Genomic DNA, 17534 nt, shown 5'->3' on the forward strand with positions numbered 1-17534 from the left:
CCATGTATTTATAACTGTCAAGGCGAATTGAAGAGTTCTAGAAGAGTGAAATGTGGGTGATGTAGGCATAAAGGTTTTGTGTAAGCACTTTTTGGTTTGCAAAGAACAGGAAATAGTGACAATTGAGTCCTGTAAGTGGTAACACATAGATCATGTTCAAGACCATGCCTCGAAAGAGAGGAAAAACTGAGAAACATTGCATGACAGTGAGAAAACAAACATGGCATGACCATGAAAAAGCAAATATGGCATGACCTGATCAATTCAGCAGAATAAGTACAAAAACTGATGTCATAGTAACACCTCTTACATACAACTATTTGAAGCAACAGGAAAGTCATTGAAAATACTGTATGAAAAACAAGTGATTATAAAGTGACAAATAAAATACAGAAATACATTGTCATTGTCAGCTCTTACCTAGGATCCATGCAAAGTAATACTTTGGCTTGCGTACTTGTACAGCCAAGTAGCCGTAAATATACCGCCACAGAAAGGATGTCTCCTTGATAAACATGTCGTCCACTACATATTCAACAGGAAAGGACTTGCTGAATAATAAGAACAAAATTAAGGAAACGAGGACGAGGGAAAGTTTGCGTAACACAGCTCCCTGCAAATGCACAAAAATGACACCAGTTACCATACAATCTGAGATGAAAGAGCATACAGGTTCTATGCCTTCATACAAACATGGCTGCAAGCACATAATACTTGTCAAACACACATCTAAGCAAAGTTTCAGATTATGTCGTTCAATTCAAGTAAACGCAAATTATTTTATTCGGATGAAAGCCATCCATCTATAAATACATAAACATCACAACACACTTTTACAAGCTAAAACTGATTAATATCACTATACAATAAAATCGGGTTTCTATCAGTATTATTACTGCTACCTCACACAGTACTTAAGTGACCCTGAAGACCGATTACCAACCAATGGCTATCGCAGGAGCTGGCTAAGAGGACCTATCACGTCTGCACAGGAAACATCAGCTTGCAAGATGTAGAATAAAATGGCAGCTCCCACAGAATATAATACCTATTCTATTTCAAACTATAAACACTGGGGGCCATATTTATGAAAAAGTGGTTCAGGGTAGCAAGTCACCTGGCTGCGCTGTGTTCCTGGGAAAAGGCAGGAATGCGCCGTTTTTAAGGCAACACAGTGCATTCCTGTCCTTTCCTCTGCACTGGCGGCCTAGCACCAACCCAAGCACTCCTGCACCAGAGTGCAAGGGTGCCTGCGTTGCATGCAGGATTGTTTTTGTGCAGGAAGAGCTACCTTCCTGCACAAAAACAACCCTGAGAGGCGTTTTCTTCTGTCTATGTGTGCTTGCAGAAGGCAGCACACATAGAAAGAAAAAAAAATGAGGAAAAATAAGGGAACTATACATTTATGTGAGTGTGTGTGTAGGCTAGCAATACACAGTGAACACATTTCTAACAGTCCCTCGGGTACCCAAGGGAAGGAAATGCTCAGGCCCAGCTATTCTGAATAGAACTGCCTTGTTGTTAACCCATAACCGAGTACCTTCACACCGTCATGTAGAAGCTCAAACAGAGATGCCATCTCTACTGAGACACACCTGTCCCTATGTTTGCTTACTCCCCCAAATGAGATTGCATCACAGACACCAAAAAAATTCAGGGCACTAGCAATGACATCACACACCCTTTGACCTCAGTGACATCACAGGGAGTCACTTCATATGGCCTTTGAGTCTAATCATCACAGGAAGCGGAGCCATATGATTTTTGACCCTTCTCCCATTACACAGATTTACTTCACTAACGTTAAAAAAAGTGCATAGCTAATACAATAACACAAGTCGCCAGCACATGTCTCCGTTTTAAATACCGTCTGTAGTATTACAGGGAGTCTTTGTGGCATTGTGAAAGAGGGCCTATGTGTCCCTGAAGCCCTGCATCATCTTGCTCTGCCCTGAGGGCCATGTGGAGGAGGCAGAGAGTGCCATTAAGAGTGTAGACCCTGCTGTGCAGGACACACCCATGTGCTTGCCCGGGCAAAGACCGGGCCAAGAGTGGGCCCATCAGCAACCCCCAGAGTCTGGAAGAGGTAGGCCTGGAGCATCCCTCCAGGCCTTGGTTTTGCCCACACCTGCTGCAACATATCAACTACTGACTGCTGGATTTTGCCTGGGTGATGTAAGGTAAGATGCTTTAGTCAGTTGAGTTGGCCTTGGACTTCCAAGTTGGCTAGCTCTTATCATAAGTTGTATAAATGGGTATAAGGAAATTAATCAGTTTGAAAACTGTGAATTGAAATAACCATAGCCCTTAGGATTCATTACTGGTATGTGGGGTGGGTGTATTGTCTAAAGAGATGCAGTTAGCAGAGAGGCAGTTATCGCTGGACCTTAATGATCCCTTGCCTCCATAGGGGTGTGGAATTTAATAACATATCTACTTGCCCACCGGACATGCTTCTTCATAAATCTACTTGTCCTGTAAAAAAAATCTATTTTTCCCTTTGGTGCCATGCAGAGTGGCGACACATTATGGCACCAATCTAATTATATAAGAGCTCTGATAATAGCCTCTCTGATTATGCCAGGGCTAATACTATAGTAGGGCTTGAATACTAGCAATTTCCTTATTTTGCCGCCTTTCTGCAGACCTACATACTGGAGGTAACAGTAAGCAAAGGTTCCAGGTTTGGAATGCCCTTTTGAGTCTGTGCAAACCTACTAACTTGCATGTTTTAAGGGTTTCCACAAGCTCTTCCCTAATCATTTCCCATACTGAGAAAGGTTGGAAATTTACTCCTGACAAGGACAGAGGTAAAATGTCTTTCAGGGTTGGGAAAATGTGGTTGGAGGCAGTACTTTACATGGAAATATAGATGTGCTGGTAGTCACTGTCTAGAGTACTGTTTCCTCCTGAGAAGAGCTGGTACTCTCCAATTAAATGTATAGCAGCATTGCAGAGAAGTGCAGGTATTCTCCCTTTCACCTTGAAGAATTGCAGGTACTCAGTATCTGCCTGTTAGAAATGGGATCTTTGGTTGACAGTCAGGTTACTCCCTGTCCAAGCAGGGACCCTCAAGTCAGGGTAAGTTACACATACAATCCAAATTATCCTGTGCCCTCCCTCTGGCAGCTTGGCACTGACCAGCCAGGCTTAACTTAGAAGGCAATGTGTAAAGTATTTGTGCAATAACACAGTATAGCACCACAAAAATACACCACACAGTGTATAGAAAAATATATAATATTTATCTGATACGATGCAGGTCAAAACGATTACAATGCAATAAGTATATTTAGGAATATCACTGTAAAAATTATATAAAGTGTATTTAGTCTCTTAAAAAGCAATAAATGTCTCTTTCAAGCACAAAGTACCTGGTTTGCGTTCAAAATCTCGGCAAAGAACCGCAGAGGAGGAGATGCGTGGAAAACAGGGAGGAGTGCGTCAATGTTTTCGTGCAGGGAAGGCTTTACATCCCTAACATTTTGCCTGCCTCCCTCCACTTTTTAGATACTATTTTTGCTGGTTTTTAGACTCTGCGCACTTTACCACTGCTAACCAGTGCTAAAGTGCAGATGCTCTCGCCCATTAAACATGGTAACATTGGATCTCATCCAATTGGACTATTTAATTTAATTATAAGTCCCTAGCAGAGTACATTATGGTGGTCATTACGACCCTGGCGGATTACGTCCGCCAGGGCCGCGGGATGCGGTGGCACCGCCGACAGGCCGGCGGTGCCCCGCGGGGCATTCTGACCGCGGCGGCTTAGCCACGGTCAGAGAAGGGAAACCGGCGGTCTCCCGCCGGTTTCCCACTGCCCCCAAGGAATCCTCCAAGCCGGCGCAGCTTGCTGCGCCGGCTTGGGGATTCCGACTCCCCCTCCCGCCATCCAGTTCCTGGCGGTTCTCCCACCGGGAACCGGATGGCGGGAGGGGGAGTCGCGGGGCCCCCGTAAGAGGGCCCCAAAATGTATTTCACTGTCTGCCTTGCAGACAGTGAAATACGCGACGGGTGCAACAGCACCCGTCGCACCTTCCCACTCCGCCGGCTCTATTACGAGCCGGCATCCTCGTGGGAAGGGAGTTTTTCCCTGGGCTGGCGGGCGGTCTTTTGGAGACCGCCCGCCAGCCCAGGGAAAAACTCATAATACCCTCCGCGGTCTTCTGACCGCGGAGCGGTATTATGGAGGGCGGAATCGTAATGAGGGCCTATGTGTGCCCAGGGCCTGTAGATTAAATGCTACTAGTGGGCCTGCAGCACTGATTGTGCCACCCACTTAAGTAGCCCCTTAACCTTGTCTCAGGCCTGCCATTGCAAGGCCTGTGTGCAGTTTCACTGCCAATCCGACTTGGCATTTAAAAGTACTTGCCCAGCCTAAAATCCCCTTTTACTACATATAAGACACCCCTAAGGTAGGCCCTAGATAACCCATAGGATAGGGTGCTGTGTAGGCAAAGGGCAGGACATGTACCTATGTAGTTTACTTGTCCTGGTAGTGTAAAACGCCTAAATATGTTTTTACTCTGCTGTGAGGCCTGCTACCTTCATATGCTAATATTGGGGCTGCCCTCATACATTGTTTGAGTGGTAGCTGCTGATCTGAAAGGAGTAGGAAGGTCATATTTAGTATGGCCAGAATGGTGATATAAAATCCTTTCTGTGCCTTACAATCCACGTCTGGCTGGGTTTAGTTGACAGCTCCTTGTGCACTCACTCAGACACACTCTAAATACAGGATACTCAGCCTCACTTGCATACATCTACATTTTGAATGGGTCTTCCTGGGCTGGGAGGGTGGGGGGCCTGCTCTCACACTAAGGACTGCCACAGCCCCTACTGGGACCCAGGCAGACAGGATTGAACTGAAAGGGGACCTGGTGCACTTCTAAGCCACTCTTTGAAGTTTCCCCCACTTCAAAGGCACATTTGGGTATAAAAACAGGGCCTCTGCCCCTACCAACTCAGACACTTCCTGGAGAAGAAACTTGTAACCAGAACCTGCATCCTGTAAAGAAGAACTGCCTGGCTGCCCAAAGGACTCACCTGACTGCTTTCTGTGAAGGTCTGCTGCCTTGCTGTTGCCCTGCTGTCTAGCTGCTCTCTGGCTGTGGTGAAGAAGTGCTCTCCAAGGGCTTGGATATCTTGCTCCCATATTCTTTTAGAATTTTATGTTTTTTTACTATTATTTTTTACAAGGACCCAGCAGCAGCAAGTGCTGCTGAGTTGTTCAATGCCTTTTTCGCATGGCTTGTTTAACTTTTTTTTTCACATCAACAGCCTTCTTGGAATGGGCTACTCTTAAGAAAAACTCACTCCAAGTTTGACAGCCATGCCTGCACAAGTGTCTTGATACATGCACATGAATGGGATCAGAAAATAAGCTTTAACAAAGTTAATAGGTTGGCATTATAAAACCGTGACCTATAGGGGTTCCTAAAGCTTATACAAAACTGAAAGCCTAATGTCCAGCTTTTCCAAGCAAACTACAGAAAGTAAACAGGGCTCCTCAGGACCCTACTTACCTTGTGTTCTTGGCAATTCATTTGCATCCTATGAAGCTAAGTGTTGCAAGTGAAAGCGGTAACAATGGGTAAGTCAAGGATAGCCTCTGCTACCTATGGTGAGTCTTGAATGATGTCAATATGTACCATGCCAGGTTTCCAGGTTTCCCATGTCAATCTGTGACTAGCTAGCTTCTCACGCCCAGGCTTTCTTTTTGCATTCTAGGCTTGCAGGTCTGATTTTATAATGTAACAAATAGGACTGCAAGACCAAAAATGCAAAGAAAAAAACCCAGAACTGTAGCAGCTAGTCAATCATGGACTAGTTAAACGTGGTATGGCTGTACATGGATAAAGGTGTTCTTTGGTGAGTTAGATCGGCGGCTTGTGTTCCACTGCAATCTCCCCTTTTACCTCATTCCAGTGACTTTTCCATTGATGGGAACATTCACAGCCCACCTCATCATGTTCCATAGCGACTTCCATACGATTTACCAAGAAGAGAAGACAGTGTATAATAAGGTAGGTACACCTAACACCCACAGGGGAGTTCTGCAAACACAAATCCAGAGGACTAACTACTGTAATAGGTAGGTATCTGTTAACAAGTGAAAAGAAAGGTTGCAGAGAATGGGGTAGGGGACAAGGCAACTAAGTCCTATGAGAAGGGGGGGAAATGCATTCAGTCAGGAAGCAGCTGAGGAGCAAGCTAGTGGGTGCTCACCTGGTCTCTCTTTCGTTCCACATAAAGTTGACCTGTATAGGGGGGAAGGCTGGAGAAACTGAGAAGCACCATAGAGAATAAATCCTTCTAGAGCATGGTCTTCAAAACTGGGGGGTGAGCAAACCTAGGGGGCCTCAAGTGATCCCGGGGGGGAGGGGAGGGCAGGGGGCACCAGGCTCTGGCCAAAACAAGCATTAATCTAATAACAGGGCTTTGTTTTGCGCTTAAAAAATTATCAGCAATAAACTGCTCTGTAATGGGCCATCACTAACATGTTTTGTCAATTATATCCAAACTGGGAATATGTGTCAAAAGGGAAGGGACTCCAAAAACTCTTCAAAATCACTACCCTCACTTCTAATAATCACACCGTGGATACTTTTAAACGTTAGTAAGGCCTGCCTGACCAGAAAAGTATGTTTGGCATGATGTATTTGATTGCATTTTTAAAACTGTAAAAGAACTGAACTTCAATGTTTAAATAAGTGCAGACATATTTAAACGTTGTCAATTTAATAGAATAATTGTGAAGAATTCAGAGGGGGGCCCTATGATTTTTTTTTTCATTGGGGGGTGCTGCATTAAAACGTTTGAAGACCACTGTTCTAGAGTGGGGTTGAGCCTGATAGAGGCTGTGAGTTATGCATGTACACCCTAGAGCATAAAGGAATATTCAGATGTACACATAGGGCCTGATTCTAACTTTGGAGGACGGTGTTAAACCGTCCCAAAAGTGGCGGATATACCACCTACCGTATTACGAGTCCATTATATCCTATGAAACTCGTAATACGGTAGGTGGTATATCCGCCACTTTTGGGACGGTTTAACACCGTCCTCCAAAGTTAGAATCAGGCCCATAGTTTTCTGAATGGCAAATACAGCTAAAAACTAGCTCGAATATATGACTGTCCTTTTTGATACCTTGAGGCAGGGTTACCACACACAGTAAGAGCTAATGGCTGGGTCTTTATTGTTATATGTGTGTAATATAAAACAGAATAGAGGTGCTTTTTAAGAGATTTGCAGTTGACTCTGTTGTGTTGATGTAATCTTCTCATTGTTAAGCTCTTAGCTGCTGGGCCTTTTCTCCCCCAGTGATGAGCCCTTTTTTGGCTATTTGGGGTAGTTCGCGCTTAGGCATTCATAACTTTTTGTCCACATTAGCTATCCATGCCAAATTTGCGTCCTTTTTTTCCAACATTCTAGGGATTCTAAAGGTACCCAGAGTTTGTAGGTTCCCCTGGAGGAGACCAAGAAATTAGCCAAAATACAGCTAAAATCTCGTTTTTTAAAAACAAAATGGAAAATAAGGGCTGATGAAGAAGGCTTGCGGTTTTTTTCTCTGAAAATGGCACCAACAAAGGGTTTGCGGTGCTTAAATCACCATCTTCCCAGCTTTCAGGAACAGGCAGACTTGAATCAGAAAACCACATTTCTCAACACAATTTTGGCATTTTACTGGAACATACCCCATTTGTACTATTTTTGGTGTTTTCATCCTCCTTCCAGTTAGTGACAGAAATGGGTGTGAAAACAATACTGGATCCCGGAAAGCTAAGCATTTCTGAAAGGTAGACAAAATTCTTAATTCAGCAAGGGGTCATTTGTTTAGATCCTACAAGGTTTTCCTACAGAAAATAACAGCTGAAATAAGAAAATATTGAAATTGAGCTGAAAAAAAACGAAATTTTTCTTCACGTTTTACTCTAACTTTTTCCTGCAATGTCAGATTTTTGAAAGCAATATACTGTTATGTTTTCTCGACTCTTCTGGTTGCAGGAATATATAGGGCTTGTAGGTTCATCAAGATCCCTAGGTACCCAGGGCCAATAAATGAGCTTCACCTTGCAATGGGTTTTCATTCTATACCGGGTATACAGCAATTCATTTGGTGAAATATAAAGAGTGAAAAATAGGTATCAAGAAAACCTTTGTATTTCCAAAATGTGTTTTTTGCAAAGTGCCTAGCTGTAGATTTTGGCCTCTGGCTCAGCCGGTACCTAGGGAAACCTACCAAACCTGCACATTGTTGAAAACTAGACACCTAGGGGAATCCAGAACGGGATGACTTGTGAGGCTCTCACCAGGTTCTGTTACCCAGAATCCTTTGCAAACCTCAAAATTTGGCCAAAAAAACACTTTCTCCTCACATTTCGGTGACAGAAAGTTCTGGAATCTGAGAGGAGCCACAAATTTCCTTCCACCCAGCGTTCCCCCAAGTCTCCCAATACAAATGGTACCTCACTTGTGTGGGTAGGGCTAGTGCCCGCAACAGGAATAGATCACACAGCAATCAATACTGGTCCTTACATGAGGCAACTGTTGACCCTGGGGTGATCCATTTCTGACGCAGGCACTAGGTACAGGCACTCAAGTGGGGTCGTGTTTTTATCAGGACAGGTGAGGAATCACTAGGTGGTAGGAATTTTGTGGATCCCAGCATATTCCTGTAGTTTGTGTGACAGAAATGCAAGAAAAATAGAGTTTTTATTCAACATTTCAGCTTTGCAGGGTATTCTGCGTAAGAAAACTTTGGAGAATCCACACAAGTCACACCTCTGTGGACTCCCCCGAATGTCTAGTTTCCAGAAATGTTTGGGTTTAGTATGTTTCCCTATATGGCCTCCGAGCCCAGGACCAAAAACACAGGTGCCTGACTTACAAAACCAGTTTGTTTTGAGATAGATAATTTTGATGTCTTCACAATACGATTTAGGCTGTGGAATTTGGGGCTGAACTAAATTGGGGAGCTCCCAGAAGAGCACTCACCTGCTCTCTGGGTTGGGCTAACCCGCTATTGCCCCGTTGCACAGACTGTGCTTGCGAAGGGACAGCAGGACTGTCCTCATCACCTCCCTCATAGTTACTGGAAGAGGAGTTATCGAATGAGACTCCGACTGAAAAATCACTCTCATTGTCCTATCCCTCAGACGCTGTCTCAGTATCTGCTGTCTCAGTCTCTGATCCTATGTCAGAGCTGTACTCTATAAACCGAGTGAGGGCGTCAGCAGCAGTCATCCAACGAGATGCCATCTCTGCTACTGGCTAAACTGTTGCTCTAAAACACTAGCCTATGTAAACAGTCACAAAGTTGCTGGTGTGTGTAATACGTGCAACAGTAGAGGTCACCTTACCTTCGCTTCTTCCCTCAATCAGCACATTCTTTCAAGACACTCAAAAAACACCTTGTCACATACCATTCATCACAGTCTTTAGCACCTCCTGCGCCCAGTCCAACAATCATTATTGGTGCTCCCACTCCCATTTCCTCCTCCTCGGATTCCCTCATTACCACCCAGCAAAAGTGCCCTTCATCTCTCCATAGCCGCCCCCCTCACTCCCCCACATACATTTTATTTGTATTATAGCACGGGTAATGGATGACTTTACTGATGTACTCAGCTATTTACATAAAATACAGATTTGCTCTTTGCAGTAGGCATATAAACCTTCTGCGCTTCTTTATGGCACTAAAACTGCCACTAGACAAAAGTCTGATCCTTTTGTAACAGAAACATAATCACAAGACTTACTTGACTTTTTTATTGCTGCCTAAAAGCTACAGTTGAAATGCGTCTGTTGAAGTATGTGCATTGCTTTGAAGATGCAGGCTGCAAATATATATATATATATATATATATATATATATATATATATATACAGAGATCACTTTTATATGTAGGTCTGGTTTTCCTGGGGGCCGATCGCAGCCCCCAGGGAAACCACACATGCATTGACAAAAAAGATATATATATATATATATATATATATATATATATATATATATATATATGGATAGATATATCCATATATATATATGTAGATAGATAGCCAGTGGCCGACGCCCGCACTAAACGGGTTAATGATTTTGTATCCCCCACTGTATTTCGTATATTCATTTATTTTAGTGCATATTTTTCAATTATAAAAGCATATAGTTTTTAGCAGTATCACACATATATTGTTTAATGTCTGCCTTAGTATAATTTGATAGTTCAGCAATTGTTTATATACGTAATTCTAACAGTCAACAATGTTTATATTGTGTAATGTTTGTTTTAGCTATTGTTTATATACACAATTCACACAGTCAATAGTGTTTCATAGAAGCAGAAATAGGTTAAGGTGTGTGTTGTTGTTTATAATAACATTCATTGAGATGCCTGTTCTTTTCAAAACAATCTGAAAAGGGTATATAAGCTAAATAAAACAAGTGTTAGAGAGAGGAAAATCTTCTCACTTCCAGGGATCTGTGAGCTGAGGTTGGACTTGCGCAGACAGCAAACACCTTTTAGAGGGCTCTAAGCAGGGATCTTGGGCTGCCAGACAGGCCTTATTGGCTTGCTGGGGCACTAGCTCTCTTCATAAGAAACAATATATCTGTTGTTTCATCGCAAAATATGGGTGAACGGCAAGGCCATCTAAGAAACGTACCCTGGCACATTATAGTGCTAAAACTGCTTAAAGGTAAGCATGGGGGGGTTGAAGAACAAATACAGGGAAAACCTACATTACTGTGACAATGTTGACATTCTTTCTAATATTCTGTACATGAGCCACTATTGTTGTCACTATGCTGTTTGTCACACCTATACACATAAAGACTAGAATAGGAATTTTAATTATAATGAAGGTCATAAAAAGTATAACCTTAGTGTTTCATCTTGAGTGTGTCTAATTAGGGTGGATGTGGGTTTTGAACCTACTAACAACAAGTACTCCAGAAAGTCTAATTCACCATCTTCATGTGATGCACAGGTAATTCATGGGTTACATCTCAACAGGTCCAAGCTGTTATTTTGACTATGTCTGCGCTGCCAAATGGTCTAGAAATTTCAAAGCTCTGGCCATATTCTGAATACGTTTCAGAAAATGAATCACTGCGATTCCAGGGTGCACTGCGAATACGTATTCTGGCCCAGGATAGATGGAAGTCAGACCCTTAAAAGTAGGACAAAAAAGGAAGTTAATTTGTGATTGTACTGAAAAGTAGCCACAGTGAACTGCAATAAGACTTATATGATCCCATGATTCAGAAGCTTTCTATGCCTTTGGCAGGGGATGCTGGAGGCATGTCATGAAGCTGTAATTCATATTGTTCATACATCATCTCAAATGTGTTAGCGCCAACACACATTTCTGCTTACCATCATTATTGATGGTTATTATACCCGAAGGCTCCCTATGCGTACAGTATGTTACAAGTTAATTTTTCACATAATTCTTGTTTGTATGGCAATGGATGCTAGCTGGATTTGAGACCCTCTTTTGTGAGGGTTGGCCATAAGTATTTATTGTCAACACATAGTAAGGCTGTAGAAATCCTAAATGAAGGTGTTCGCTATACAGTATATGTAGAATTATAGACGGGTAACTGAATAATGGGAATGTTTTTGAGCAAGAGGTTCTGAGTTTCATTAAAATGACAACTAAAGCGAACCGTGAGTTTTGAGTTACCTATGATGTTATTTACAACTATGAGCTTCACAGTTAACCATCTTTAACTTGATGGTATATCTGATCCCTCCATCCCATTTTCCACTGCGACATCAGCTCTGCAGGAGTAAAAGACTCACTGGGGAGACATACATAACACTGCTCACCTGTGCCTGCCCGGATTAAACCTTCTGCCATGCCACAAATCCCCACCAACCACAGAGCTTCCATCACCTCCACTACCCAAGTGGAGGTGTAACAGTAGCAGTCATCAACCTAGGCCTGTCTCCGTTAGCAAACGGCATAGATTTACCTCCATATAGGGAGGCTTATCGTCCCAGTAGTCTGTACATGGTCATTCTATGTTTTAAATATTAAAAAAAAAATGTTTGGCACTTGGACTTTATAGGTTTGTTTCGATCATGCCTTCCAATTACATGTGAATAAAGACTGAACATTCTTATAGGATGGAGCTGTGACTGTGAGATTACTGTGTCCTAAAGAATCTGAATTCTAAATCTACAACCATCTCACAGAATACATCTTTTCTGCTCCTCCAAACTACTTTTACAAAGTGAGGAGTACGAAGTAGTCTTTAATAATTCCAGTTGCACTGCAGTAGTATTCAGTGTCCTGGACCCCCAGTAGCAAATAACAGAAGCCTCCAAGGGCGCTGTCCAGTGTTCCCCGATTTCCTCAGAAATAGTCCTTTCACCCTGGCTGCCAATGCACTTATTCCCAGGAATCACAAGCCTGATATTTCACAAGGGCAGAAGTGTCCTATGTTTCAAGGCCCTCATTTATAGTTGTCTAGTTGGTTATTACTGCACCTTGTAAAATGCAATACCCAAGGATCGTTTTTAAAGGTACAATATTTAGCACCTATTACAACTTGTGTCTTTTAAAATGGGGCATAATGTGGATCCTGGTGCTTTGGGTATCAAAACATGCCTGTACCAATATTTCCTGGGAATATTCCCAGGGCAAATTTTGCCTTTCTAACCTGCCAAAGTTCAAGTGCAGAAATCTGGGGGGATCCGGTAACTAACGCTAAACTCGTTGATCTTAGCCCTGCACAAATATTTGTTTGCCTGGGAATCTGAAATAACAAAGCCAGCTCGTAAGGAGGGCCCAAATATTTCCATCTTTTCCAAAAGGAATGTCTTCGTAACGGAATCATGCACGTTTCCACGTTCTTCTTCACAGTCAATGTTACTGTAGGCAATAAACCTTCATTGCACATGCCCACCCTCTTTCGGGAACATGTAGCTTTAAAATAAATTTCATACATATTACACTATACCGAATTTACCTTTAGTATGAAAATAATCCTTCCCATCGCCAATATATTTGGTAATCGATAATAATCTGACATTTTTGAGTCGTTTGAAAAACTGCTTTTGAGGACCTTTATTTAGGAGTACTCGGATAGGGTAGATTCAGCCAAGATTTGGCCAAAGAAGTTCAACTTTCTACAAAACTTGGCAATGCCGGATACTTTGCCATCACAATTGTTTTTGACAACTGGGAAACAATTTGTGTTCAATTTTTATAACTGGTTGCAAAGTTAGTTGATCAAATTTATCAGAGGTTTAAATTACACCATGACTCGAATTATGTGCATAACACAGTTAAGTGCCAAAATATTTGAGGCTGAGAGGATACGAAACACAAGGCCCCGGTTCCACGTTGTGCAGTTTTGGGTGGGCATTTATCACACCACAGTTTATTCGTTTTCATTTGTATAAGGTGTGGTAGTATTTTTTTTTCTTTTCTTTTGTAATTTTTTGTCTATTTTTCATTTTTTCCTCATAAAATCTAATCAAAAATAAAAACACCCCCAAAAATCTACTCACACTTGGAGCAATGTAAAATTAGGCTTCATCTTCTATGCATCATTTATGTGCATTTACATGTAACCTATATCTTCAATGTGTGTTTAACTTCATTAACCTGTGTTTCACTTTAATAAAAATTGTACTAGGCCATCACTTTTGAGCGCTTTAAAAAGACATATGTAGTTGTACTGATTGAATTATAATGATTGTAGCCACATTTACTGAATATATTTACACTTTAAAGAAGATTGTTGATGAAGCAGAAAAAGAAAGACTAACAAATATTCATATATCATGTATCAAAATTGTATAAGGTAGTGTGATTTTAGCAAAGAAAAATAATGTACGTGGGAAAATGTGCCCACGAGGTAGTTCGCCATTATTATAAACTAGCTTAATTAATCATGAAGAATCGACAAATGTAGTAATCCGTCATAATTGCAAATGTATTCTATGATTTTCTTGTTCAAACTGTTTTATGCTTAGCTTAAATTTAGCGGAGGCTTTGGCCTAGCTTGCCTGGTCTCAGATTTAACTGCGTGGTTTTCACTTGTATTAACAAAGACACATTTTACTTTAAGGTTGTATTTTTCCAGTAGAAATGACTAATACACTTATCTCAAGGTTTCGTGCTAGGCTAGTTTCATCCCCTTTGAAGCAAGATCAGTTCCTGCAGGTGCAGACAATAAAGACACTGATATAGAATTAATTGGCAAACTTTGTTGCTACTTGTGTTCCAAGGCCCCAAGGACACCTTATGCATAAATGACTACTAAGAGAAAGACACTATTCATTGGTCAAAAGGAAGCCACCCTATGAACCCTCCAATGGAAGACCCTGAAGAATTTGGAACGTTTCTTACTTAAACCCACCGGACAAAGAGAAGTCAGCCATTTTCTTTGATGCCATTTTGAAGCCTGATTCAAGACGCCATTTTAAATGACACCTTGATGCCTTTTCTCTGCCGCAGAGAAAGAGACTTTAATAATTCTCACCCTAGAGACTTTAACTTTAATTTTGCCCCGTCTCGTTCATGCAGTAACTTTTGCCCCATTCTCCTTGCTGCCGCAAGGAAACTTGCTTTAACTTTGCCCCTTTGAAATCTGCCCAATGCTGATCGAACCGGTACCTGAAGGACGAAGACTTTTCCTTGAATGCTGATTGTATTTGGTAAATATGAAAGGATAATTGTATTATGCATTGTGTTTTCCTTTTTAGGTACCAACTGCTTATTTTGATCGAACCCAAGCTAGAAGTTTTTCTAAATTTGTGTTGACTAAATTAGTTTTGCATGAAGCCCCACATGCCAATGCTAATTAGAGGCTAGTCAAGGTATTTATCTGATGCACCATGCTAAATTGAAATCTTGTTATGCTGACCAATGTATGCAATTAGTCAAATTCAGTTACTTTTATTAGTGATTTGCATTGCTATAACCGAGTGCATTATAATCCAGATATTGCGTAGATTGCGTTTCTTCCGTCGCTATGGACAGCTAGCAATGTTTGTATATGTATATCATTTGATTTTGAGACTTACTTATATTGTGCTAGCTTTGTTAATATAGGGAAATAAACTCATTAACTTTTAATAAGCTGGTGTGGTTATTCATGACTGAAAGGTCATGGTGTGTCAAATACTGATTACTATTGATTCTTGATTGTTGATCAATTATTAAATGAATATTGATCCGACTATTCTTGGATGAGGAGAGCCCAACTAGTTCAAAAGGTTCACCGACCTCCAGCGTGTCCAAGTACAAGTAATTTATAAGGACTGGACGCGTTATCAGTAGATGGTAGCAGAGATTGATGGTTTCGCCCTTTGGGACCCCATCCGAACAATAGACGGATTCAAGTTAGAATTTTCTTTGATAAAACAAGTTGGAGAGATGATGATGCCCTAAATCCCCAATGACTTTCCCGGAATCTCGGAGCTTGCAAATGGAGGAAATGGAGGTGTGAGAATGTTTTCGGCGTTTCTAGTGATGGTATGAGTGAAGTTAGGGTTTTGCGCTTGCACAAGCTTATGCCGCAGATGGATTGTGAAGTTTGTGAGGATTTTAGAGGGGTACGAACTCCAATAAAATTTTTAGAGGAGTGATACTCCAAAGTGTGAGAGTAGGGAAGTCGTCGAACTTCACATGTATGTAGCGCTTTGTGCAGGAAAAATTGTCCACGTGGTTGTTGATGTTGAGACGGGCCCTGCGAGGTCAAGAGACTCCAGAGTATGTTGAAAAGTGTATGAGACACTTGACTGATGTTGTAATTTGTTCGGTTTAGTAGGTTGATCGGGCGTGGTCAACAAGCCAGTACGAATGTTGAGGAATAAAAGAAAATTTTCGTTTGAGATTTGACGAATTCTAAGGCGCGCTAGAATAGTTCATTGATCAGTTGAGAGTAAAGTTTGCGGGTCAAATTTTGCTTGCGAAAGTGGGAAACCGAGAAAGATGGAATAACTGCTGAGGCTAGTGAAAAATCCCTAAGGTTTCTGAAGCGATTGTATTACCCTTCCTGTAGTAAACCGACAGATTTGTTTTCTTCTTTTGGTTAGTGCTCGCGATATATTGCGGAAATTAGTTTTGAGTGAAGTTGAATGAAAGAGGATAAGCCGCAGGATTTTGTCAGCCGCAGTGTGTGAGTGTGACGTCACTAGGAGCCACGCTGAGATAGGTTGGTTGGTGAGAAGGGTCGTGCACGGATTGGACACAGTCCATGAAGCGCAATTGGTGGGGAAAGGCAAGCGAAGAGTATTCCGGGAATTAAAGTCACTTATTGATTACATTTTCTTTTGAGAAAATAAAAGACGGAAAGATAAAATTTTTCAAAGCACTTAAGAGTGCCTTGAGGGGAGATGTATATATTAAAGCAAATGTAGGAGAAGAAACACCGCCTGAGGGTACACCAGCTTACATCGTGATCGAAGAAAAGGGTGTTGCACCATGTCTTTGGTTAAAGCAATGGTGTAAATTAACAGAAAAGCATGGAAGTGTAGCGTTCCCTATCCATGGGTCGTTTAATCTAAGAGTTTTGGAGAATCTGAGATTCACGCTATACGACATGAAAGTTCCTCCAAGACCAGCACAGTTTGAAGCGTTAGCAATTTGGGAGCTAATGGCTAGAAGGCAACAGCAAAAGAAATTTGAAACAATAGTGAGAAAAGTAGAAAAGACACTAGCGGATGCTAGATGGGATCCTACTCAGAAGATTTGGAGATCAGACGTATTGCAGGGAATTATATTGTTTCCAGCGATTACTGACGAAGTAGAGATGGAAGGGAGGAAAGCTACCCATAAAACAAACAGACGTCAGCCCGGAGATAGAGAAAACAATAGAAATTCGAAAAGGTCAGACGAATCAGACGATGGGGAGTTCATTCTGCAATTGCTAAATGACCGCCCGCCACCATATGTGGAAAGCGAAAATGGCCCAAGCACTAGTACTGCCCCTCCAGAACCAATACAGGGTACTGTAACACCGAATTTGAGAATATCGCAGAGGCAAAGTAGTCCCGACATGCCTTTTACACCAGAAATACCACTAGTTCAGAGAATATATCCTGATGTGCCTAAACTAAAACCTGTCAATGATTATCAGCCACAGGTTCAAAGGCGCTATTATGATGAGCACAATTTGGAAATGACCTCTAATTTAATGGTGCAGGGAGGACAGAATTACCAAAAACCGACATTGATTCAAACCGAAACAACACAAATTTTGATGCCTCAAAAGCAGATGCAAGAAGTGCCGAAGTAGGCTCAAATAGCAGAAAACCAGTTAGATATGCCAGCAATGATGAACCATAATGTGGGAATTAACATGCCACAGAATTCGGGTAACAGACAGAATCCGGATGCAATATCTTTGCCTATCACTGTAGGTCCGCCAGTACCATTGTATATACAGGCAAAGCCGAGTGTATGCGATCAAGGGTTAATGACACAAAATGAGACAGGAAGGAGATGCATAGAAAATACTCAAGAAACGACTCCGGTAGGTACACTGCTAAATAGATCTGGGTCTTTGTTGG

At 41.8% G+C, this 17534-nt stretch overlaps 1 protein-coding gene across 1 annotated transcript in view; it reads right to left on the minus strand.

Annotated features, from left to right (window-relative positions):
• The window catches only part of MBOAT1 (membrane bound O-acyltransferase domain containing 1), a 359954-nt gene that overhangs the window by 60559 nt on the left and 281861 nt on the right, over positions 1–17534 (minus strand). Inside the window, exon 8 of the mRNA XM_069218765.1 lies at positions 421–613. Within this exon, the coding sequence (XP_069074866.1) occupies positions 421–613 (193 nt within the window). The remainder of the gene's footprint in view (positions 1–420; positions 614–17534) is intronic.

The sequence above is a fragment of the Pleurodeles waltl genome, chromosome 2_1 (assembly GCF_031143425.1).
Source record: "Pleurodeles waltl isolate 20211129_DDA chromosome 2_1, aPleWal1.hap1.20221129, whole genome shotgun sequence".
NCBI lineage: Eukaryota > Metazoa > Chordata > Amphibia > Caudata > Salamandridae > Pleurodeles > Pleurodeles waltl.